General features: G+C 40.1%; 1 protein-coding gene across 3 annotated transcripts in view; it reads left to right on the top strand.

Moving 5' to 3' along the window:
• Nucleotides 1–25615, top strand: part of WDR64 (WD repeat domain 64) — a 137587-nt gene that overhangs the window by 96590 nt on the left and 15382 nt on the right. For all 3 annotated transcript variants that reach the window (XM_032862931.1, XM_032862930.1, XM_032862932.1), the window contains 7 exons: nt 5035–5165; nt 8163–8264; nt 9291–9360; nt 12142–12178; nt 13155–13294; nt 14804–14909; nt 23431–23489. In XM_032862931.1, the coding sequence (XP_032718822.1) occupies nt 5035–5165; nt 8163–8264; nt 9291–9360; nt 12142–12178; nt 13155–13294; nt 14804–14909; nt 23431–23489 (645 nt within the window). The remainder of the gene's footprint in view (nt 1–5034; nt 5166–8162; nt 8265–9290; nt 9361–12141; nt 12179–13154; nt 13295–14803; nt 14910–23430; nt 23490–25615) is intronic.

The following is a 25615-nucleotide window of genomic DNA, read 5'->3' as shown; positions in this document are numbered from 1 at the left end:
ATCTCCTTTAATCTATAAATATCTTTCCATTTCTCTCTTTCCCTTTATTTTATTTATAAAATATTATATTATTAGTATTAGTATTATTCTCCTTATTGTTTACTTATTGAAGATACTGGAGAGTTGGCGCCATAGTCTCACATTTTCTGTATTTTGCTGACTGTATGCCCCTGCTGTAATTTAAGGACTTCTGTGTATACTTCCTCTAACCTGACTTCATTGCATGAGTTTTGATTTTAGTTTAATAAGACTCTGTAGATGCTGTCATATAGTTCCATCAAGATTCACAAAACGACTGGTTTTCTTTCAAAAAATAGATAATTTATAATCTGTAAGACTTTTTGTGAGATATTTATATCCACTCAGTATGACTGGAGCATGTGTTCACACCTGAGGGGTAAAGTTGGGAGCATGTTTCAGGCTGAAGAACAGAGAAATAAGGAAGGTGCCCTCTTTGGTCTCATAAAAATTTAGGTTGAGGGGTGTCTGGGTGGCCCAGTCATTAAGTGTCTGCCTTTTAGCTCAGGTCATGATCTCAGGTCCTAGGATGGAGCCCCAAGTCCGGCTCCCTGCTCAGCGGGGAGCCTGCTTCTCCCTCTCCCACTCCCTCTGCTTGTGTTCCCTCTCTTGCTGTGTCTCTCTCTGTCAGATAAATAAAATCTTTAAAAAAAAATTTACGTCGGTTGATTTTTTTTTTAAGACTTTGTCCACCATTTGCTTACTCTAATATTAGCTCATCCTTCTCAGTTTTTACTAAGATAAGTGGTCAGAAATCAAAGAATGCACGAAACCACAAATTATAGAGGAAACAATCAAAAAGTCTGGTTTTTCGCCCCTGTCATTAGTGAAACAAATGTACTTTAAGAGAGAATAATATAACTTGTTTCAAAGACTCTGCAAACTATTTTTAAAAGATTTATGTATTTCTTTTAGAGAGGGGGGAAAGCGAGAGCAGGAGTGAGGGGAGGGGCAGAGGGAAAGAGTCGAAAGCAGCTCCCCGATGAGCACCGAGCCCCCTTGGGGCTTGATCTCACAGCCCTGAGGTCATGACCTGAGCTGAAACCAAGAGTCAGTTGCTTAACCAACTGAGCCACCCAGGCGACTCTGGAAACTATTATTTTATCATACTATGGAGAGATAATGTATTATTTTCCCTCAAATTTAAATGTCAGTTTAACACTGGAATTCCAATTCCATTCATAGTTAGTTTAAATCCTAAGTAGGTTTCATTGTTTGCTAAAGGATTTGAAAGCAAAATATACAGTGACTGTGTCATGATAACATCGTCTCATAATGGGGCCGAAGCTGGAAGAACAGAGTGCGTCTCCTTAAACAGTTATTCTAGCCCATTTCTTCCAAGTCTACACAACCGGAAACACTGGATTGGGTTCTATGTTCCTTGTTAAGAGCTAATAAGAACAGGACAGTGATTAATGCCCAGTGAGCCAGATCTGATACAGTTGGCAAGTTATTACATGGGTAATGCAGAATGCTTGCTTTGGGGCGGGGAAGGGGAGAAGGATCTGTAATAAATTACTGAAGTAATAAATGAAAAAATTGCCTTTAGGATTATAATAAAAATGTGAATTGTCTTGAAGTTTTGAGCCCTTATGTTTTGTATGTACCATAATTAGCATTTCTAGCAGTTCCTTTTTTGCAATGTATTTTAAAATTACTATATAGGGGCACCTGGGTGGCTCAGTGAGTTAAAGCCTCTGCCTTAGGCTAAGGTCCTGGTCCCAGGGTCCTGGGATCGAGCCCCGCGTCAGGCTCTCTGCTTAGCAGGGAGCCTGCTTCCTCCTCTCTCTCTGCCTGCCTCTCCGCCTACTTGTAATAAATAAATAAAATCTTTTAAAAAATAAAATAAAATTACTATATAGATGGAAAGTCTGCAAAAGTCACGTAGTGGAAAAAAAAATTGGGTTGTGCATGGAAATTCTCTTTCTCTAAAACTCTTGGATTTAGGAAGCACTGTTTTCTGAACACCCCCTACGCAGCTTACATTGTTCTTAGTACCGGGAATGCAAAGATTACTGAGCTGTGGGACCTGTTCGACTCCACTGGGGCAACCCAACAGAGAACTTGGGAGGATTAGGCCAGATAAGCGTCCCAAAAATCATTGCTGATTAGGTCGGAAAGAATTACCAAGACTTAGCTCGGCCCAGATAGGAAGTTTCATGGGGCAACCGAGAAGACAAAGTGAATGCCAAGTGGAGGAGATAAAATGAAAAATGTCACAAAAGTGAGAAAGGGCCTGGCTGGTGGAGGGATAACCAGAAGCATCTTGGTGTGGCTGAAGGAAGACAGGGAGGGAGGGAAAATGGAGATGGACAGATAGGGAGGGCTGGATTGTGCTCACAGTGTTAAAGCACTTGAGTCTCGTATAAGAAAGGAAAAGCCAGTGAGGGGCTGTAGATGGGAAATGGCATGATCAGGTTGGTGCTGTGGATACGACTATGCCAGTGCTTGATGACAGTTTTGGATGGCACAAGATGGCAGGAAGGAGATTCAAGCAATAACCCACTGTTGTAGTTGAAGGACGTAAGGCCATGACAGTGAGGAGGGTGGAAGGAGAGGTTTTGAGCAATGTTTAGGTGGCAAAAGTAGCGGAACTTGGGCTTCATTAGGGACTGATGTCATGCAGCTGAGAGAGGAGGGTCCTGAGAGAAAGGAGGGAATCAGGACAGTGTGGAGCTAACTTGAATGACTAGACTGGGACACGGTGCTACCAGGGAGCTGTAAAATGGAAGGAAATACCGTGCTTGAAGGAGGCAAGAAGTTACACATATTAACTTTGAGATACCTGTGAGAAATTTCTAAGTATACAACCCTGAAGCTTATGGGAGGGGACTGACTAGATTATCAGGGCATTGAGATTTGGGATGATGATTAAAACACAGGGGCCAAGACTGCCCAAAAAGAGTTGGAAAAAAGAAAAACAAATGGGCTAGAGGTAATCTCTCAGCATATCCTATCTAACAGGTTGACGGAGTAAGAGGCTGTCAGGTAGGAAACAGAAAAGGAAAGGTCATACGGACATAAGCAAAATTAGGGTCTGATGTCAAGGTTGTCAAGAGAGTAAGAAGTTTCAGGAAGGAGAGCAATTCAGAGTGACAAGAATAATACACTTGTAATCTTTTTTTTTTAATCTGAGTATAGGGCTCCTGTGTGACTCAGTGGGTTAAGCCTCTGCCTTCAGCTCAGGTCATGATCCCAGGGTCCAGGGATCGAGCCCCGCATCGGGCTCTCTGCTCAGCAGGGAGCCTGCTTCCCCCTCTGCCTCTGCCTGCCTCTCTGCCTACTTGTGATCTCTGTCAAATAAATAAATAAAACCTTAAAAAAAAATAAATTTGAGTATAGCTGACACACAGTGTTACATTAGTTTCAGGTGTACAAGTTAGCGATTTTTAAAAAAGATTTTATTTATTTATTTAAGAGAGACAGAGATAGTGACAGAGAGCACAATCGGGGAGGAGAGGGAGAAGCAGGCTTCCTGCCTAGGAGGAAGCCAGACGTGGGACTCCATCCCAGGACCCCAAGATCACAACCCGAGCCGAAGGCAGATGCCCAACCGACTGAGCCACCCAGGCACCCACAACTTAGTAATTTTAAGAGTTTATACATTATGCTCTGTTCACTGCAAGTGTAAATACCATCCGTGCTGATACACTGCTATTACATCATTGACTCTATTCCTTGTACTGTGCCTTTTATTCCCATGACTTACTCCTTCTGTACCTGGAAGCCTGTGTCTCCCTCTTCCCAGCTCCATTTTGCCCAGCTTCTCACTCCCTCCCCCTCTGGTAACCCTCAACTTGTGCTTTGTATTGATAGGCTCAATTCCACTTCTGGTTTATTTGTTTTTTAGATTCTACTTCTAAGTGGAATCATACAGTATTAGACTTTCTTGGTCTGACTTATTTCACTTAGCATAATACCCTCTAGGTCCATGCATGTTATTCTCAAATGGCACGATCTCGTCCTTTTTCAAATTTTAATTCCAGTAGAGTTCCAGGAGAGTTAACATACACTATATTAGTTTCAGGCGTACAATACAGTGAGTGGGTCAACACTTCCCTATGTCACCCTGTGTTCATCACGACAAGTGTACTCCTTAATCCCCACCACCTGTTTCATCCATCCCCCCACCTACCTCCCCTCTGGTAACCAGCAGTTTGTTCTCTAAGTTAAGAGTTTGTTGGGGGCGCCTGGGTGGCTCCGTCAGTTAAACATCTGCCTTCAGTTCAGGTCATGATCCCGGGGTCCTGGAATCAAGCCCCGAGTCTGGCTCCCTGCTCAGTGGGAAGTCTGCTTCTCCCTCCCACTCCCTCTCTGTGCTCTCTCTTAAATAAATCAATAGAATCTTTAATGGAAGGAAGGAAGGAAGCGAGGAAGGAAGGAGAAAAAAAGTAAAGAAAGAAAGTGCTTAGTGATAAATAGAAAAAGTTTTCACAGGGACACTGGACTCTTGATCTCAGCTCAGGATTCTGGGATCGAGCCCTGCATTTAGGCTCTACACGTGACAGGGAGTCTGCTTGAGGATTCTCTCTGTCCCTGTCCCTCTGCCCCTCTCTCTGCTGTGTGCTCTCTCTCTCTTTCTCTCAAAGAAATAACTGAATCTTAAAAAGTTTTCATTGTATACTATGGAGCAGAAGCCAAACAGTGAGTGAAAAGGAGGTTAATGAGGAGAATCATCCAATGCAGAAGATTTTCAAGAAGTCTGAAGGGAAGAGACGGATGGCACGGTGATCTCACCGTTGGGTGGTCAAGGAAGAAGAAGTCAAGGCTGAGAGGAAGGAGTCAGTAGATGGAAGAGAATATTTTGTTATTTTAATGAATTCAGCAAGTTAAAAAAATTTTAATGCAAAACTAACACAATTTTACTAAATTTCATAGTAATTTATAATAGTAACTTTAAGTAACTTTAAGAAATCATAAGATATTTTGTTTTAATGGTAGAATAACAAAGTGTACACATAACATTTGTACTGTGGTTAGATATTGGTCCATGCGTCTGTTTCCTTCCTTCTTCAGAGTCCTGACATCAGTACGGAAGTGAACTGCATTGATTTATTACAAGTAGAAGGATATAATTTGATTGCTGCTGGAACCTTAAATGGTGTGATTATCTTATGGGATTTTATCAACTTTACTGTCAAAGAACTGTAAGTTGCTTTTTTTCCTTAAACAATATAAAAGTTGTACTGCAATAGAGCCAAAGTAACATTCAATACTTTTTTTTTTTTTTTTAAAAAGCAGTAAATAACAGTGGCAGACCAGTAATGATAACTCTCAAGAGAGGCTTTTCTGGAAGTTGCACTCATGAGATTTGCTCCTGATGTCCAAATCCCAGAATTATATGAATAAGATGAACTTTAAGTATTCATAATACTCTCAGATGCCTTAACTTTTACCCTTTTCCCTCTAGTACATGCTTTCATGTGGAATCTTATCCAAATTTATAGCCTCAACAAAAAAGTTAAAATATGTGTCTTAAACACTAATCTTCCTAGAGCTTTAAAGACACATATCTGGCAATTACTATCCGGGTCACCGACAACACCCTTAAAACCCAAAACTTTCTCCCATTCTAACCCTCCCCCGTGTATCTCCTCTTCCTGTATTCCCAGTGACACCACCATCTACTCTGTCACCAAAGTCAAATGGTAAGTGGCATTCTAGATGGGTTTTCAGTGCTAACAAGGGTGTGGCATATGCAATTAAATAAACCAGTATCAACCAATTAGATTTTCCCTGTACCTATGGCCAAAAGCTTTATCCATTCCCTGATATCCATTTCTTTCTTTCTTTCTTTCTTTCTTTCTTTCTTTCTTTCTTTCTTTCTTTCTTTCTTTCTTTCTCTTTCTTTCTTTAAAGAGAGAGAGAGAGAGCATACACACATGAAATGGGGGAGGGGCAGAGAGAGAGGAGAAAGAAAATCTCAAGTCGACTCCCCACTGAGCTTGGCGCTGGACTCGGGGCTTGGTCTCACAACCTCAAGATCATGATTTGAGATGAAATCAAGAATCTGATGCTTAACTGAGCTCTTCAAGTGCCCTCCTCTGCGCCCGCACTATCCGTTTCTAAATGTTCTCACCATTGGCTGTAAAGGAAATAATATAACATGGTATTTTTTGCTATGGATGGGTCATAAATAATCAGCTCTCCCCAGTTGGATATTTGGGCTGTAAGCAGACACCATGCGTGAACATCCCATGTTAAGGGAATTTGTAATATGTACTTTGAAGCATAAGATGGTCAAGAACCTTAATGAATGAATAAAAGCAAAATCAAGTCTATCTAAGCATTCAGAGGAAGAGAAGAGGTGTAAAAGAGGGAGAAAAGAGTAAGAAAGGACAGGGAAAAGAGGAAAATGCAGAATACATCTCTGCCTCTTGACTTACAATGCCTTACAAGTCAAAGTCTGAGTCATTACTTTTAACCAGCTTTTGAAGGGACATACTCCTTTCCTCTTTGGACCCTGGATTGACTCTCCTTTCAAACTTCCATTGAATTAGCTCTTTCTGTAGACCCCTCCCTCTATACTTCAGCCCCACCCTTATGAGGCCCTGCCCCTGGAATTCTTATCATCCTTCCATTCCTCCCTTTCAAACCTTGCCCTTGGGCTTTCTCACAACTGTATACTTGTCCCTTGACACCCATACCAATATGCACTGTGCCGTTCTTTACCCTCTTATTAAAGCAGTTCTGCTACCACAGCATTAGGAGGGAAGCCCCCTCCCCCCCGCCCCGAGAATGTTCCCAACTTGGAGGAGATGCTCCTTGTTGAAGGGGTAGGCATTTTTCCAGAAAGGCATACAAACCCAACACCCAGTCAGAGAAAAATAACAATACAGTATTCCATACATTATATTCCCTTCTCATGATAAGATGATTATACAAAAATAACTGATTTAAAATCACTTTAGTATTTTGCAAAACATCCAATTTAGTGCAGAACTGTTGAATGTAGCTGGGGCCCAGCGTAAAAAAGGCTCTAAAGTTGAAGGTGGTTTCCATATTGGTGGTGGAAGCCATCTCTACCTCTACCTCTGATTTACCTAAGATCCCTTCACCAGTCAGGAGAAATAGCCTTTCTCTTCCTATTCAAAGGCTCATGCATTTTTGGGTCCAAACTGGAAATTGTTCTTGCTGATTACTAACTGTCCGGCTCACACAACAGAAGAACCCAAAAAGTTCGAGCTCCGCATGTCATCAAGCTCACAGGCCTTTCTTCAGAGCTTGATTCACTCCCTAGGACCTTCCTCCCTCACTCTGCAGTGCAAACTGGCAGAGGCAATTCCCACTAAAGGAAAAGGAATGTTTTGCTACAAGATCTATTTTCAGTAAAGAAGGTTAAGTGTGACTTTATGAGCCGATCACGAAGTACCAGTCTAGGCAGCTGAGGGACTATCACTGTGCTCCCGGGAACCAGCCCTGAAAGGTGTATGGTTCGTTGGCAGCTGGGTCGATGGGAAGTGAGCCATTAGAATAGGATCGCCCTTGAACTACCTGTTTGTCCCCTTCACTCATTTCTGTGCTCCCTGAGGTTAGTCACCCTATTTTATTCAAATTTTTCCCTCCATTTACTCAAAGAGTAGAATTCTATTCTTTAAATTTTCTGACACTTTGAGGAGCTTATCTATAAGCCCACTCTGACCTACAATTAGGCAGACTAGACCAGCTAATTGGGCTAACAGACATTTATTTGTTTGCTCATTTGTTTCTTAAATTTTTTAAGATTTTTTATTTATTTATTTATTTATTTGACACAGAGAGATCACAAGTAGACAGAGAGACAGGCAGAGAGAGAGGGAAAGCAGTCTCCCCACTGAGCAGAGAGCCCGATGCGGGACTCAATCCCAGGACCCTGAGATCATGATCTGAGCCAAAGGCAGAGGCCCAACCCATTGAGCCACCCAGGCGCTCCTGTTTGTTTCTTTATTTATTTTTATTTTATTTCATTTTGGATTAAAAGACTTTTAAACACAGGGCCTCATTCAGGAAGACAGCTTCCAGCTCTATACCTTTGGGTTTTCTCTCGTGTTCCATGACAACCACACTGCGGGAGCTAATCAGCTCATCATGGCATGTATCAAATGAGTGGTGTGAGTTGCCTTAACTTGTAAGTGTTTATTTTGTGAATGTGTATTTACTTCCAGGTACAGACCTGAAGATTGCTTCATTGTAGACCCTGATTTGGATCCCAAACGCTTTAGGATTAACAACATCCTGTTCCTCTTTCGAAACCCTGAATGTACAAGGTAACTCGGTACCTACTGATGAAGAAATACTGCCCAGATGTATGTAGGTGATGTCCAAAGAGTTCTGCTTATCCCAGCATGAGGAAGGTGCTACTGAGGGAGGACAAGTTGGCTTAAGCTTTCTTCCCTGTTGCTGTCTTTTGTAGGCAGGGGTCCCCAGGGATCTGATTTGCGGTGCGGTGTTCAAATCTCCCTTATCACGTCAGCCTCACACCAATCTCTAACATCAGTAGAGGAGACAGAAAATGCTCACCTGACCACACTGTGACCAAAATCAAGTTCTATGAGCATTGACATGAGGCAGAAGGAAGCACTTGCTGGGTAAAAGTGATAGCCCCTGACAGCTGGTGTCACAGAACAGCTACTAAAACTGAGCCGTGTCCACCCCTTTGTGAGGGAGCAGGGCCTTGTTTTGTCCTCTTTATATATGCTAGAGAGCTCTGATTTTCAGGCAACACATAATTGTAAACATATCTCGTAGGAAGAAACCAAAAGCAGCAGTGAGCCTGTGTATAGAAACTTCCCTACCCCTTGACTTGAAATTGCCTTATTCTGAGACCATTTTTGAAGATTTGTTCCATATCGACCCCTGCACCAAAACCTGGACCACTTTCCACCCCATTCCAGCAGAGTACTGCCGAGACAACCAGGCCAGGACTGAATACCATGGAGCAGAAATTAGCCAGGCTTCCCAGGTACCTGCCTCCAGCCCGCTTTCTGCCATTTCAGGGTCAGTTTCTGGGACTGAATCTAGCCTGAGCTTTGGGACAGGGCAGATTTTTATTTCCCAGACCCGAGCAACAATCAGTCTTAATTACCAAGGCTCCTCAACAGTGTCTAGCAACACCAGACAGATGAACGTTGTAACACAAGGTATCAGGTATGACTTGTGTCTTAAGGAAGTGGCTCAGTACCCACAGATGATGAGAGAAGCAACCCACGGAAATTAAAGCAGAGACGAGCACACCTTGGGTGTGATGGATTAGCTTCACCTTCCCTCCTTGGGTTTCCTCCCTCTCCTCGCAGGAGATCGAGTCAGGACTCTGTGTGCTCTTCATCCCAGTGTGATTCTAGTAAAGGTCCACAGAGTAGCAAGGTAAGCAAGAAATAGAGTATATCTTCCCATTACACTCAGCATTGGTTCAGAAATGGTGATTTGTCCCGTGTGAACCCCTCCTTTGACAGAAGGTCAAGGTGGGGAAATTCTGTGTGTACATGTGCATGTAAAAACTCGTTTTCCTAGAAAACAATGTCTAAACTGTGCTCATCATTCATTCCCACGTTTGCAAGGCTTTCATATCTGCAAATCGTCAACACGTACTTCTAAATAAAATAAATTTTAAAAATAAATAAATAAAATAAATTACAGATGCTTTTACACTTCTTAAATCATAAAAATCAATTCTAGGCAATCTCTTTAGCTAAAAAGTAAAACACATTTCACAGCACACCTTGTAACACGCTGCATTTCAAACTCTGTTCTCAGTCCCAGTTTTATAGATTTTACACATTACATCTCTGGGAGGATTTTGTTTAAAGGAGACTTTTTACTGCAAAACTTGTTTTAGAACCACTAGTTTCATGGCAAGAATAAACTTTTAAGGATGTAAGAGTCAGACAGGCGGAACACTTCAATCCAAGTGCTCCTTTTATTTTCTGACTAGTTTTAGAGACATCACCTAATCTCTGAGTTTCTGTTTCTTATCAGTGAAAAAGGAATAACAAAGCCTAACTCACAGGTCCGCCAACAGAACTGGAGATCACAGACACCAAGAACGTGGCGTGCATTACACATGCGTTTACTCCTATCATTAAGCCCTACCTGAGCCACAAGAATGTGGTTACAGTTTCCCTATTTGTGAACATGATGATCTCTGTGATACATTTTTTCAGAATTAATTCAAAACTACCTTTGAAATGAATGCTTAGAGCCATCAAAAGATCAGCCACAGCAACTTCTTTCAAGATATATCTCCAAAAGCAAAGGAAACAAAAGCCAAAATAAACTTTTGGGACTTCATCAAAATCAAAAGCTTCTGCACAGCAAAGGAAACAGTCAAGAAAACAAAGAGGCAACCCACGGAATGGGAGAAGATATTTGCAAATGACAGTACAGACAAAAGATTGCTATCCAGGATCTATAAAGAACTCCTCAAACTCAACACACACAAAACAGACAATCATATCAAAAAATGGGCAGAAGATATGAACAGACACTTCTCCAATGAAGACATACAAATGGCTACCAGACTCATGAAAAAATGTTCATCATCACTAGCCATCAGGGAGATTCAAATTAAAACCACTTTGAGATACCACCTTACACCAGTTAGAATGGCCAAAATTAGCAAGACAGGAAACAACTTGTGTTGGAGGGGATGTGGAGAAAGGGGAACCCTCTTACACTGTTGGTGGGAATGCAAGTTGGTGCAGCCTCTTTGGAGAACAGTGTGGAGATTCCTCAAGAAATTAAAAATAGAACTTCCCTATGGCCCTGCAATTACACTACTGGGTATTTACCCCAAAGATACAGATGTAGTGAAAAGAAGGGCCATCTGTACCCCAATGTTTATAGCAGCAATGGCCATGGTCGCCAAACTGTGGAAAGAACCAAGATGCCCTTCAACGGACGAATGGATAAGGAAGATGTGGCCCATATACACTGTGGAGTATGATGCCTCCATCAGAAAGGATGAATACCCAACTTTTGTAGCAACATGGACAGGACTGGAAGAGATTATGCTGAGTGAAATAAGTCAAGCAGAGAGAGTCAATTATCATATGGTTTCACTTATTTGTGGAGCATAACAAATAGCATGGAGGACGTGGGGAGTTAGGAGAAGGGAGTTGGGGGAAATTGGAAGGGGAGGTGAACAATGAGAGACTATGGACTCTGAAAAACAATCTGAAGGGTTTGAAGAGGTGGGGGGGTGGGAGGTTGGGGGAACCAGGTAGTGGGTATTAGAGAGGGCACGGATTGCATGGAGCACTGGGTGTGGTACAAAAAACAATGAATACTGTTATGCTGAAAATAAGTTAAAAAATGATTTAAAAAAAAGAAATGAAATCTTGCCATTTGCAACGACGTGGGTGGAACTAGAGGGTATTATGCTGAGTGAAATAAGTCAGTCAGAGAAAGACAATTATCATAGGATCTTCCTGATATGAGGAATTTGAGAGGCAAGGCGGGGGTTTGGGGGTCAGGAAGGAAAAAATAAAACAAGATGGGATCAGGAGGGAGATAAACCATAAGAGACTCTTAATCTAACAAAACAAACTGAGGGTTGCTGGGGGTTCTAGGGGGAGGGATAGCGTGGCGGGGGGTTACAGACATTGGAGAGGGTATGTGCTTTGGTGAGTGCTGTGAATTGTGTAAGCCTGATGATTCACAGACCTGTACCCCTGGGGCAAATAATACATTATATGTTAATAAAAATAATTTAAAAAAAAACAACTTAAAAAAACCCTAATGCTTAGAAATGTAAATTTAACAGAGAACAAAGGTGCTTGCCAAAGCAGAGGGGTGGGGGAGATGGGCAAATTGGGTGAAGGGGAGGAGGAGGCAGAGGGTTCCAGCTGTAGAATGAATAAGTCACAGGAAAAAAAAGATACAGCATACAGAATAGAGTCAAATGGTATTAGAATGGCGTTGTATGGGGACAGATGTAAGCATAGCATAAGGTAAAGACTTGTCTAGTTGCGAGTTGTACACCTAAAACTAAAGCAACAATGTAACATTGTGTGTCAACTATACTCCAATATTTAAAAATTTTTTAAAAAAAGGAATGTGAATTCCCCTGAAAAATCTACTCACCCAATGTATCTCATTTCCTTACAATGTCACAGAAATATTTTCTTGTTTTCTCCCCTAATTCAGGGAAGCAAACAGAGCATACACGACAATGAGGTTAAAGGTCAGTATGAAATCACCCGTCTTGTTTGTAACAATTCCTTTGCAACAGGGAGTTTAGGTTATAGAATACTCTTAATGAAGGTACAGTATATACTCTTTTTTAAAAAAAAATAGATTTTGCTGGGGCCCCTGGGTGGCTCAGTGGGTTAAAGCCTCTGCTTTCGGCTCAGGTCATGATCCCGGGGTCCTGGGATCGAGCCCCGCATCGGGCTCTCTGCTCAGCAAGGAGCCTGCTGTCCTTCCTCTCTCTCTGCCTGCCTCTCTGCCTGCCTCTCTGCCTACCTGTGATCTCTGTCAAATAAATTTTTAAAAAAATTAAAAAAAAAAAGATTTTGCTTATTTATCTTAGAGGGAGAGAGAGCATGAGTTGGGGGAGAAGTGGAGGGAGAGGGACAAGCAGACTCCATGTTGAGCACGGAGCCCGACACAGGGCTCAATCCCAGAACGCTTGAGATCATGACCTGAGCCAAAGTCAGGAGTTGGACACTTAAACTACTGAGCCACACAGTCACACCTGCAATGTATTCTTTTTGTGACTAAATGTTGATGTGTAAGATTCTGTAGTCTAAGAGGTATAATTTCCATTTTTAAATACTAATTCTAGATTTTTAAAAACCCAATACATTACTGAAACTTCAGCCCATTTCCTCAAACTTATACTTGATTCATAAGCCATTTTGGATGTGTAAGTCTTACATTGGATGTATATGGACTTTTAGCTGTTATATATAGGGCAGAGTCTTCTGTAATAGGGTCAAAATAAACTTTTCAGGCTTTTCCAGTGATCCAGGATTCTGTTTGTTAATGATTTTTTGTCCTCTGCCCTGAGTGAAGTTTGCTGGGGTTCAGAAACATCTTCTAAGAAAAAAGAATGTCTTGGTTTACTATTTTCCTACCTGTATCCTCTTTTATAGTCTATAAAATTTGATATTCCAAGTATTGCAAACACCCACGGTAGCTCATTAACTTTTCTGTAGGTGAGCAACCTGATGTCACAGCGGGACAGCAACAGCCAGTGGACAAAAAACATCCTGCAGGCACCAGTGTCATTGATACTCAGCCCCCTGTCATTGTCACTGCTCATGAGGATGGACACCTTCGCTTTTGGAAGCTGGAGGTGATGGGCCCATTGCTTACCTAGAGCAGCAGAGAATGAGAGAGATAAGAAGTAGTACTCAATGAATCCTAACCTCTAAGGTTCTAGAGCACATCCACTTCTAGTGTTCTTCAACCTTTTAGCCAAATTGCTGGTTTTGCAGCCTGCTCCCTGAAAGTGCTATCCAAGCTTTACAACAGGCCATTTTGTAACTCAAGAAGTCAAAACTACTAAGTTAACTATTTCAAATTTTTCTTTTCTTTCTCTTTTTAAGGTTTTATTTTTAGGTCATCTTTACACCAAATATGGGGCTCAAATTTATAACCCCAAAATCAAGAGTCACATCCTCTACGGACTGAACTATCCAGGCACCCCTAACCTCTCTTTTCTTTAAATCGAGCTATGATTACACACCACTCAATATTTCACTGGACATGTAAATAATACTAGAGGATATTACTGATATACTAAAAGAATATAAGAACACTCAAGTGTTTGAATATCTATACATTTTTAGTTATCCAAGCTATTGGAAGAAGTTATTACATCGTACTCTGTGTCCTTAAGTATTTTACCATGAAAAAAGAACTTTTATTTACCAGAAGGTTTTAAATGACTTGGAGCAGAGTGTCGTGGAGTTTAAAGTTTGGAATATCAATAAAGACATGATGGAAGGAAGGATCTTGAGTAAGTTTGGTGACAAGGAAGTCATTAGAGAGGCTTGCAAAACCCAAGAAAGAGCAACTGGTTGGTATGGCAGAGGGTGGGACCCAGCAACACAGAACAACAGAGCTCTCTGTGGGCCAAAACTCCCAAGTTGATCAGTAGCTCGTAGCTTCTCAGTGGGAAACCCTTGGTTTGAAAATATGAACTATCAACAGCTTTCCCTGAGAGTACTGAAGTATTGGAGCAATGCTGAAATAAGAGAGAGAAACAGAAGAAAGATTAGGTCCAAGTAAATCTCAGGAAATGAGTGGCAGGTGCAAATTCTTTCTTCCGAAGCATGGATATTTATTCTCTAATACAGTGTCTGGGGAAGTCCTTCCTGGTGTTGACTTATCCTAAGAGCTGAAAAACAATCTGCTGAATTTGAATCTCTTACAATCCCATTGTCTTGCGCCAACATTCAGCAACAGATATTTCTGGAAAGGCAAATGTAATAACATTACTGCTTGAAACAAGTGAAGTACACTTAAACCTGAAAATAATGTTTGTTTAGAAGGAGAACATGTACCCAGAAAAGAGGTCTCAGTTAGTGCATGGAAACAGTCATAGGAAGCTTAAGATTCACCCCCAAGTACAGCAGGGGTCTGTAATGATCAGAGTCTGTTGCTCTTAATTCATAGTTGTTACATCTTCATGAATATTTCATTTCAAGGAAGTAAGTCCCTATAGATAATCTCAGTTAGTTTTTAATCACAAAGAAGAGAATCCTATTCCAGTAGTAGAGATAATTTTTAGATAATTTTTAAAGAGAAATTTAACTCCAATATTAATATTTTATAGAATTTATTATCCTACTTTATTCAGGGAAAACTGCTGAAAAATATGCTGCCTTTCACAAAACATTCTGCCATTTCTCTGACGTCGCTGTGTACGGATTTGTGCAGCAGGATACTTCTGACCGGGAATGTGGGTAAGTCCTACTCAGGGATGTGGGTAAGTCCTACTCAGGGAGTCGGTACCAGGAAGCTCCCCCGCCTGCCTGACCAGGAGGTAGAGATAGGATAATGCAGAGCTTTTAGTGAGACAAAAGACTAAGAAGGATGCTTCAGGGTGAGAGAGTGTTGGGAATGGCTTGCGGAATAAATGGAACAATGAATGAGTGTCATGAAAACCTAGTCCATTCCCAGCTCTTTATTTAAAGCAAGACATCCTATTTTTTTTTTCCATCTTTAAATGGTGTACTTTTTTTTCCCCATCTTTAAATAGGACTTCCTGTTCCCTCACCTTACATATGGGAAAAGTATAAAGTTTTCATTTTGAATCTTGGAAGTTATATTGCATTAATCTTCATTATGAAGGGGAGTAATGGCATTAATTAGGAAAGGGATTATTCTCAATAGGGGACTTTTATATTGATTGTTACAACTCATAGAGCTGGTCTTGATCCTTTCATGTAACACAATCCTCTCTTTTTAAAAAAAAGATTTTATTTATTTATTTATTTAGAGAGAGAACAAGAGAGAATCTTTTTTTTTTTTTTTAAGATTTTATTTTTTGAAAGAGAGTGAGAGAGAGCATGAGAGGGGAGAAGGTCAGAGGGAGAAGCAGACTCCCCATGGAGCTTGGAGCCTGACGTGGGACTCAATCCTGGAACTCCAGGATCATGACCTGAGCCAAAAGCAGTCGCCCAACCAACTGAACCACCCAGGCACCCCTATGAGAGAGAATCTTAAACAGGGCACAGGACTCGATATCACAACCCTAAGATCATGACCTGAGAAGAAACCAAAAGTTGGACACTTAACCGACTGAGCTACCCTAGTGCCCCAACAATTAATTCTCTTTTTCAATGCTATATTTTCTTTAATTTTTTAAAATAAATCCTGATTTTTCTTTCTTTTCATCTCTCCCAACTTTGAAAGATTATGTGTGTGTGTGCATGCATTTTTAAATTTTACTAGTGTTTAATTTTAAGTTCTTTAAAAAAAAACAACCAAACAAACAAAAAAAAACCCTACCCAGTTTGTTAGAGTTTATACTGAAACAGCATCTTTTCAGTTAAACAAAAGCTTGGCCCACTTTACCTTTCCTTCTATTCTACACCCACTCCTTCACTTATCATTTGCCAAGTTAGTAATCTTGAGATTTGCATGCAAGATACTGCTGTTACATTAATATTTAAATTTTACATCTACTCCTTAAAGAACATTGGTCTCGTTTCAAAACTTATTTTATAAACGTCCCAACAAACCAGTTTTTGGCACCAATTAGTTCCGTCTTCTGGAAATTATAGAGAATTTTTTTTTATATTTATATTCAGTATAACCAGTAACTTGACAATATATGTTTAAAGTTATCTTTATTTTATCTGGTTTTATTGCTCAGCACCTATTATACTCCAATATCCTTATTGTTGAACTCTTTTATATATCCATCTCTATGGTTTCTTTCATCATTTCTGTTTACAGCCACCCAGAAGAAAAGTCTAAGGTCAAGCAAATTTATTCCTTTTAAAAAATATTTGCCTGCATATTTTTGCACTAACTGTACCTACTACAGCGTAAGTTTTTTCTAGCAAAATACATAGAACTACAATTTGACATTATCTACAGAATTCTCAGACCGCATCTCTGTCAGGGTTACTAATAGGGAACACCTCGTTATCACAGAGTCCTTCTACTTCTTGAGGTTTCTGTTTTTTGTTGTGATCTAGATAACTAGAGTGGGGTGGGTTTGGGATCCAATCAAGCTTCAGCTATAGTATAATTAAAGAAGACGTGTAGGTTACCTTAGGCTTCCTTTTTCTGTGCTACTGTAGATGTTAACAGAGCTATGTAGTTTGCTGTCTAGTCACTGTTTTAAATCAAGAATCCTTGGACATTATTAGTTGTTGTTTTTTGTTGTTAAATGGGCTTTTTAAAAAAATTTCAGCTTCAAGTTCACAGAAAAATTCAGTAGAAACTACAGAGAGTTCTCATACACATCCTGCCCTCACCCTCCCTAATACAGTCCCCACCCCCCCACTTTAAAAAAAAAAAAAGATTTATTTATTTATTTATTTAAAAGAGAGTGTGCATGCAGGGGTTGGGGGTGAAGGGGCAGAAAGAGAGGGGGAAACATCTCAAGCAGACTCCCTGATGAGCGTGGGGCCGCAGCACCCTGAGATCAGACCTGAGCCAAAAGCAAGAGTGGGGCGCTCGGCGGGCTGCACCCCTCAGGGAGCCCCTGGTTGCCCCCACTTTCAATATCCTGCATGAGAGTGGTGCGTTCATTACAACTGCAGCATCTACAACATGTCAGTATCATCCAAAATGCGTGGTTCACGCTGGGGCCGTGTGTGTTCTACGGGGTTTGACAAATGTCTGGTGACACGCATCCACCATTCTAATACCTTAGAGAGTAGTTCCAGCAAAAATCCCCTGTGTCCTGCCTATCCTTCCTTCCCTCCTCCCCAACTTCTGGCAATTACTGATCTTTTTATTGCCTCCAGAGTTTCGCTTTTCACAGAAAATCGTAGTGGAAATCACATAGTACATAGCCTTTTCAGACTTCTTTCATTTAGAAATAACCCATCTAGGTTTCCTCCGTGTGTCTTCATGGCCTGATATCTCGTTTGATTTTAGTGCCAATAAGATTCCACTGTCTGGATGGACACAGTTTACTCATCCATTCACCTGCTGAAGGACATCTTGGTTACTTCTACGTTTTGGCAGTAATATACAAAGCTGCTATAGACATCTGTGTGTGTTTGTGTGGAAAACAGTTTTCAGTGCCTTTGGGTATATACCAGGGAATACAGTGCTGGATCATATAGTAAGAGCATGATTAATTTTGTGAGAAACTACCAAACTGTCTTCCGAAACAGCCATGCCATTTGGCATTCCCACCAGAGATGAATGAGCATTCCTGTTGCTCCACGTCCGTCTCAACATTTGGTGTCCTCGGTGTTTTGGATTTGGGCCATTTTAAAAGCCTTGTAATGGTATCTCCTTGTGGTTTTAACTTGCATTTCTCTACTGACATACAATGGGGATTATCTTTTCATATATATTTTGCCATCAGTCTATTATCTTGGTGAGGGGTCTGTGCAGATCTCTGGCTGTTTTTTATTTTTTTTATTTTTTTTATTTTTTTTTTTTTAAAGATTTTATTTATTTATTTGATAGAGAGATCACAAGCAGGCAGAGAGGCAGGCAGAGAGAGAGGAGGAAGCAGGCTCCCTGCTGAGCAGAGAGAGCCCGATGCGGGGCTCGATCCCAAGACTCCGAGATCATGACCTGAGCCGAAGGCAGCGGCTTAACCCACTGAGCCACCCAGGCGCCCCTCTGGCTGTTTTTTAAAATCAGGTTGTTTATTTTCTTATTGTTGACTTCTAAAAGTTTTTGGTATATTTGGGATAAGAGTCCTTTATCAAATATGCCTTTCACAAATATTTTCCCCCAGTCTGTGGCTCATCTTTCTCTTCTCTTGATAGCGTCTTTTGCAGAGCAGAACTTTTCAATGTTTTAAAGATTTATTTATTTGAGAGACAGAGAGCACAGAAAAGGGAGTCAGACAGAGACAGAGAATCTCCATCAGACTCTCTACTGAGTGGGGAGACTGACTCGGGGTTTGATCCCAGGACCCTGAGATCATGACCTGAGCCAAAATCAAGAGTTGAACACTTAACCGACGGAGATACCCAAGCACGCCTGGAAGTTTTCAGTTTTAAAGAAGTCCAACTTGTCAATGCTTTCGTTCATGGACTGTGGCTTTGGTGTTGTATCTGAAAAGTCATTGCCAAACCTGAGGTCATTAAGACTTTCTTCTAGTTCTATACTTATACATGTTACCCTTGGAATTGTTTTGAACTGGTTTGTTTATTTGTGTGCGTGTTTGTGTGGGAAAGGTGTAAGGTTTATATCTAAACAGACTTTATATCATGAATTGGTGTTGAAATTCATCAACTGCTTTTTCCATATCTATTGATTGATCATGTGATTTTTCTTCATTAGCCTGTTGATGTGATGGACTACATTAGTTGATTTTTAAATGTTGCCCATTGTATATAATATTTTTTCCTTTTTTTTAGAGAGATAGAGCACAAGAAGGGGTCGGGGAGGAGGAGCAGAGGGAAAGAGAGAGAACCTCAAGCAGGCTGCATGCTCGCGCAGTAGGAAGCCCAGCTCAGGGCTCCATCCCAGCGGCATGACCTGAGCTAATACATCTTGGATTCGACTTGCTCATATTTTGTTGGGGGTTTTGTACCTATGTTCTTGGGAGCCATTAGTTTATAGTTTTCTTTTGATGTCTTTGTCTGGTTTTGGTATTTGGGCGTGCTGGCCACATTGAAGAAGCTAAGAAGTATTCCCTTTCGCTTCTATATTCTGGAAGAATTTGTAGAGAATTATTAAGATTTCTTCCTTGAATGTGTGCTGGATTCACCATTAAATCCATTTTTACCTAATGGTTTCTGCTTGGGAATGTTATTAATTACTTTAATTTCTTTAATAATATGGCCTATCAGATTATTTCTTTCTTCTTGTGGGAGCTTTGGCAGGTTGCGTCTTTCAAGGAATTGTTCTGTTTCATTTGGGTTATTAAGTCTGTAGGCGTAGAATTCATAGATTCCTTTATTATCCTCTTAATTCCCCTGAGTTTTTTTTTTTCTTAGTTAGCCTGGCTAAAAGTTTATCAATTTTATTGATCTTTTTAAAGAACCAGCTTTTGGGGGGCACCTGGGTGGCTCAGTCGTTAAGCATCTGCCTTTGGCTCAGATCATGATCCCAGGGTCCTGCCCCTCCCCTGCTGCTCTCTCACATGCTGTCCCTCTCTCTCTCTCTCTCTCTGTCAAATGAATAAATAAAACCTTGGGAGGAGAAAAAGCAGCTTTTGGTTTCATTGATTTTTTTTTATTGGGCTCCTCTTTTTCAGTTTTGTTGATATCTGCTTGGATTTTTATTATTTCTCCCCTTCTGCTTACTTTGGATTATTTTACTCTTTTTCACCTAGTCCTAAAATGGAAGCTTGGATTATAGCTCTTTCTTTTTTTCTAACATATGCATATAAATTGCCCTATAAGCACTGTTTCTGCTGCTTTACTCAAATTTTGATGTCATATTTTCATTTTTATTTAGTTCAAAATATTTAAAGATTTCTCTTGAGTTTTTTATTTTCTATGATCTATAATTTAGAAGTATGTTGTTTCATCTCTACTTATTCTGGGATTTTCCAGCTCTCTTTTTCTTATTGATCTCCAATTTATTCTATTGTAAACTGAGGGCATTCACTGTATGATTTCCATTATTTCAAATTTGTTAAGGTGTAATTTACTGTCCAGAATGTGGTCTGTCTTGGTGAATGTTCCATGAGAGCTTGAGATTAATACATGTTGGATGCAGCAGTCTACAGATATTAATTGTATCTAGTTGACTGACGGTGGTTTTTTTTAAAAGATTTTATTTATTTATTTGACAGACAGAAATCACAAGTAGGCAGAGAGGCAGGCAGAGAGAGAGGGGGAAGCAGGCTCCCCGCTGAGCAGAGAGCCTGATGTGGGGCTCCATCTCAGGACCCTGAGATCATGACCTGAGCCGAAGGCAGAGGCTTTAACCCACTGAGGCGCCAAGGTGCCCACTGATGGTGTTTTTGAGTTCAACTATGTCTTTATGGATATTCTGACTGCTGGACCTGTCCATTTCTTATGTCCATTTCTCATAGACTGGTGCTGAAGCTTCCAACAATAAAATGGCATTATCTATTTCTCCTCTCAATTCCATCAGTTTTCAACCCACCTAACTTCACACTGTAATGTTAGACATGTGCATGTTAAGGATTGAGGTCTTCTTGGAGAACTGACCCCTTTATCATTATGTAATGCACCCAATCATCCCTGATAATTTCTCTTTCTCTGAAGCCTTCTCTGTTTGAAACATAGCTGCTCTTGTTTTCTTTTGATTAGCATTAACATGGCAAACCCTTCTCTATCCCTTTACTTTTGATCTATAATGTGTCCTTACGTATAAAGTGGATTTCCTGTAGGCAACGTATAATTGGGTATTGTCTTTTAATCCATTCTGATAATCTCAGTCTAAGTGACTTATTTAGACTGTTGACATCAAAGTGATTATTGATATAGTGAATTAATATCTATCATATTTCTTACTGTTTTTTATTTGTTACCCTTGTTTTCTGTTCTTAGTTTTGTCTTCAACTCTCTTTCTGCCTTTTGTGTTGTTGTTTTTTTTTAATTTTTATCTATTTTTAAAATTTCTTTTCAGTGTTCCAGCATTCATTGTTTATGCACCACACCCAGTGCTCCAGACAATACGTGCCCTCCACAATACCCACCACCAGGCTCACTCAACCCCGTACCCCTTTCCCCTCCAAAATCCTCAGTTAGTTCCTCAGAATCCACAGTCTCCCATGGTTCATCTCCCCCTCCAATTTCCCCCAACTCCCTTTTCCTCTCCATCTCCCCATGTCCTCCGTGTTATTCCTTATGCTCCACAAATAAGCAAAACTGTATGATAATTGACTCTCTCTGCTTGACTTATTTCACTTAGCATAATCTCCTCCAGTCCCGTCCATGTTGATACAAAAGTTGGGTATTCATCCTTTCTGATGGAGGCATAATACTTCATAGTTATATGGACCACATTTCCTTTATCCATTCGTCTGTTGGCTCTTTCCACAGTTTGGCTACTGTGGCCACTGCTGCTATGAACATTGAGGTACAGATGGCCCTTTTCACTACATCTGTATCTTTGGGGATAAATACCCAGTTGTGCAATTGCAGGGTCATATGGTAGCTCTATTTTTAATTTCTTAAGGAATCTCCACACTGTTTTCCAAAGTGGCTGCACCATCTTGAATTCCCACCAACAGTGTAAGAGGGTTCCCCTTTCTCCACATCCTCTCCAACACACGTTGTTTACTGTCTTGTTCATTTTTGCCATTCTCACTGGTGTAAGATGGTATCTCAGTGTGGTTTTGATTTGAATTTCCCTGATGGCTAGTGATGATGAACATTTTTTCATGTGTCTGTTAGCCATTTGTATGTCTCCATTAAGTGAACATTTTATATCATCCCACTTTCTCTTAGCGTAGCTTTTCTTTGCCTATCAATTAGGTCTTTTTAAAAATTTTTGAGTGGTTTCCCTAGAGTTTGAAATAGACATTTACAACTAATTCATGTCCACTTTCAAACAACACTACACCACCTCAGTGGTAGTACAAGTACCTTATAATAACAAAGTATTCCTAGGTTCTCCTTCCCATCCCTTATGTCATAGCTGTTATTCATTTCAAGTATCTATAAGATACAATTGTCAAATATATTATTGCTGTTCCTGCTTTAAATACACTGCTGTTAGTTTTTAATTTATCTTTACTTATCCCTTTTATTATGCTCTCCTTTTCTTTATAGAAATCTGAATTTCTTACCTGTATCACTTTCCTTCTCTTTTAAGAACTTCAGGGATGCCTGGGTGGCTGAGTAGGTTAAGCTTCTGGCTTCAGCTTAGGTCATGATCCTAGGGTCCTGGGATAGAGCCCTGCATCAGTCTTCTTGCTCAGTGGGGACGCTGCTTTTCTCTCTGTTTGCTGTTTCCCCTGCTTGTGCTTTCTCTCTCTGACAAGTAAATAAATAAAATCTTTAAAAAAGAACTCTTAGTATTTTTTAAAAGATTTTATTTATCTATTTGAGAAAGACCATGCCTGAGTTGGAGAGAGGGACAGAAGAAAAGGGAGAAGCAGGCTGTCCACTGAGCAGGGAGCCCATTATGGGACTTGATCCCAGGACCCTGGGATCATGACCTGAGCTAAAGGCAGACGCTTAACCGACTGAGCCACCCAGGCATCCCAAGTACTTCTTTTGATATTTCTTGCAAGGCACGTCTACTAGCAACAAATTCTCTCAAGTTCTGTTTGTCTGGGAAAGTCTGTATTTCCCCTTCATTTTTAAAGGACAACTTCACAAGGTACAGAATTCTAGGTTGATGGTTTTTCTCTCCACCCTTAAATATTTCATTCCATTCTTCTTGCTTGCACACTTTCTGAGAAGTTAGATGTAATTCTTATATTGTTCCTTTATAAACAAGCTATTTTTTTCCCTCTAGTTTCTTTCAAGATTTTTTTTCTTTCTGCAGTTTGAATATGTGTAGATGTAGTCCTTGTTGCTTTTTTAAATCGAGTTTTGTAATTTGGACTGTAGGATGATTCTCTGTAATGGTGCATTTATTTCTATTTCATCTACCCTTACATCTAGAAGAACTCTGAGTATCCACAGCAATAATAAGTCATAATGAAGTTGCCATGTATACTCAACAAAACAGGATTCCTACATATAAATATTGATATCAGTTTTTTCTTTCATTTCATTTCTGGTTTTTCAGATTGTGTTTTATTTACTGTTATAAATGCCTAAGTCAAATCAGTTTGGTGGTCTGGGTAGTATCTGCTTAGATAACATGATATCTAACTAAAGATTCCAATGTTTACATTTTATACAGAAGGACATGTTATCCTTTGCAGTATTAGTTCCTTCCTGGATCCGCCTCATGAAGAAAAGGTAAGAACTTTGCTCTTAGTTTAATTCATGAACCAGCACATACTAATTAACCATTTCTCTGTGCTAGATATGACAAAAGACAGAACAAGACATGATTCCCTACTCTTGAGTCATATATAATACTATTGAATCTTTCTTTTTTAAGATTTTATTTTGTTATTTGAGAGAAAGAGAGAATGAGAGAGAGCAAGCATGAGAGGGAGAAAGTCAGAGGGAGAAGCAGACTCCCCAGTGAGCAGGGAGTCCCATGCAGGACTCGATCCTGGGACTCCAGGATCATGACCTGAGCTGGAGGCAGTCACTCAGCCAACTGAGCCACCCAGGCACCAATACTATTGAATCTTAAGAGTACTCTTATCTTGATGGGCACCAAGAAAAGTATAGAATTGTTGAATCATTAAATGGCACACCTTAAACTAATATAACATTATATGCTAATTATACTTAAAATAAAAACAGAAACAAGAAACAAGCTATGTGCCAAATAACAATGGTTTAGTGGTGAAAAGAGAGGATGAGTGAGTGAGGGAGCCCGCCATCGGCTGCTTTAGGTCATCTTCATGTTTCCACTTACTTGAGAGAATTTATGCAGAATCCTGGCGCTTAAAAGGGTTCACACATCGTCTGGTCCTCTGTAGTCAGTTTATATAGCTTATATATCTCCACAGAAGGAGATTCTATAACTTTTCCTTCCAAGTCTAATCTAGTGTCCAACCATTATAAATAAGTCATGGGGATGAAAAGTACTGCATAGGGAATTCAGTCAACAATGCTGTAATGACTTTTGAGGGTGACAGATGGCAGCCATGCTTATCGTGGTGAGCACCGTGCAATGTACAGAGTTGTCTAATCAGTGTGTTGTACACTTGTAACTAACATAACATTGTGTGTCAAATATACCTCAATTTCAAAGAAAGAAACTCTTCCTCACATCTAGGCTAAATCCTCCTTGTAATTCAAACATGTTTTATGCTCTTTTTAGTGTTAATGCAATGTAAATGTCACCAGTCTTATTCATAACCATTTAAATATGCATTTTTGTGCGAATGTGGATATACAAATATAGCTACATATGTTATAAAGACTCAACACTAATTAAAGGTTGCAGCAGCGAAGACTGTTTTACCCTAGGCTTATTTCCCTTTACATTCGTATTTCAAATCCAAAAAGCAAGCAAATAGCAATTTTTTTGCTTTGGGATTATAGGCAGTGACATATGGTTACATAGATGAGGATTGGATTCCTTGCAGAGTGTCACAGAATGGTTACTGTTTCAAACATTATTTCATTTGATCCCTAGAATTTTCTTTTTGTTTCCAGGAACAAATCAGAGTTTTATAATGTTCAGATGTTTAACTTTAGTATGATTGTCTCCACTTTACCCAGGAGAAATCAGAGACTGGCTTGCCTAGGAGAACACAGACAGGTAGTGACTAAGCTGGGGTTAGAACCAGGCTTCTGATCCTCAAATCTAATATTCCTCCCTTATATATAACCCTCCCTGCTATCAAATAGAAAACAACATTCAGGGGTGCCTGGGTGGCTCAGTGGGTTAAAGCTTCTGCCTTCAGCTTGGGTCGTGATCCTAGGATCGAGCCCCACATCAGGCTCTCCGCTCGGCGGGGAGCCTGTTCCCTCCTCTCTCTCTGCCTGCCTCTCTGCATGCTTGTGATCTCTGTTTGTCGAAAAAATAAATAAATAACATCTAAAAAAAAAAAAAAAAAAAACCCAACGTTCAAACTCATCAAGCACAGAGTTTCATTTATCAACAGCTATAACTGTCCTACAGTCAAGGCATGTTGTGAGAGGAACAAAAACGAGTAACATTCTTGAGCCATGTATAGGTGGAAAGTTATCTGTTTTCTCTGAATTGCGATGAATATCATATTCCATTATTAATTTTAAGACATAAAAATATGACCCAAAGCCTATAGTTTTGTAAATGAACTTTCCATAAACTGGCAAACAAGACCTTTACATTTAGAGGAAAATCTTAAAAACAAAGCTGTAACATAATATTGAATTAGACTTAAAGCATTTTTACCAACTTAAAAGCAAAGACTTTAATCACTTAATTGAAATTCTTCTATATTCAATCTCATTTCAACGTTTTCTGGATGTGGACA

Source organism: Lontra canadensis, unplaced genomic scaffold, assembly GCF_010015895.1.
Source record: "Lontra canadensis isolate GAN:19392208 unplaced genomic scaffold, GSC_riverotter_1.0 scaffold24, whole genome shotgun sequence".
Classification (NCBI taxonomy): Eukaryota; Metazoa; Chordata; class Mammalia; order Carnivora; family Mustelidae; genus Lontra; species Lontra canadensis.
Note: the sequence above shows the minus strand (reverse complement) of the source record. Positions and strands in the feature narration are given on the sequence as shown.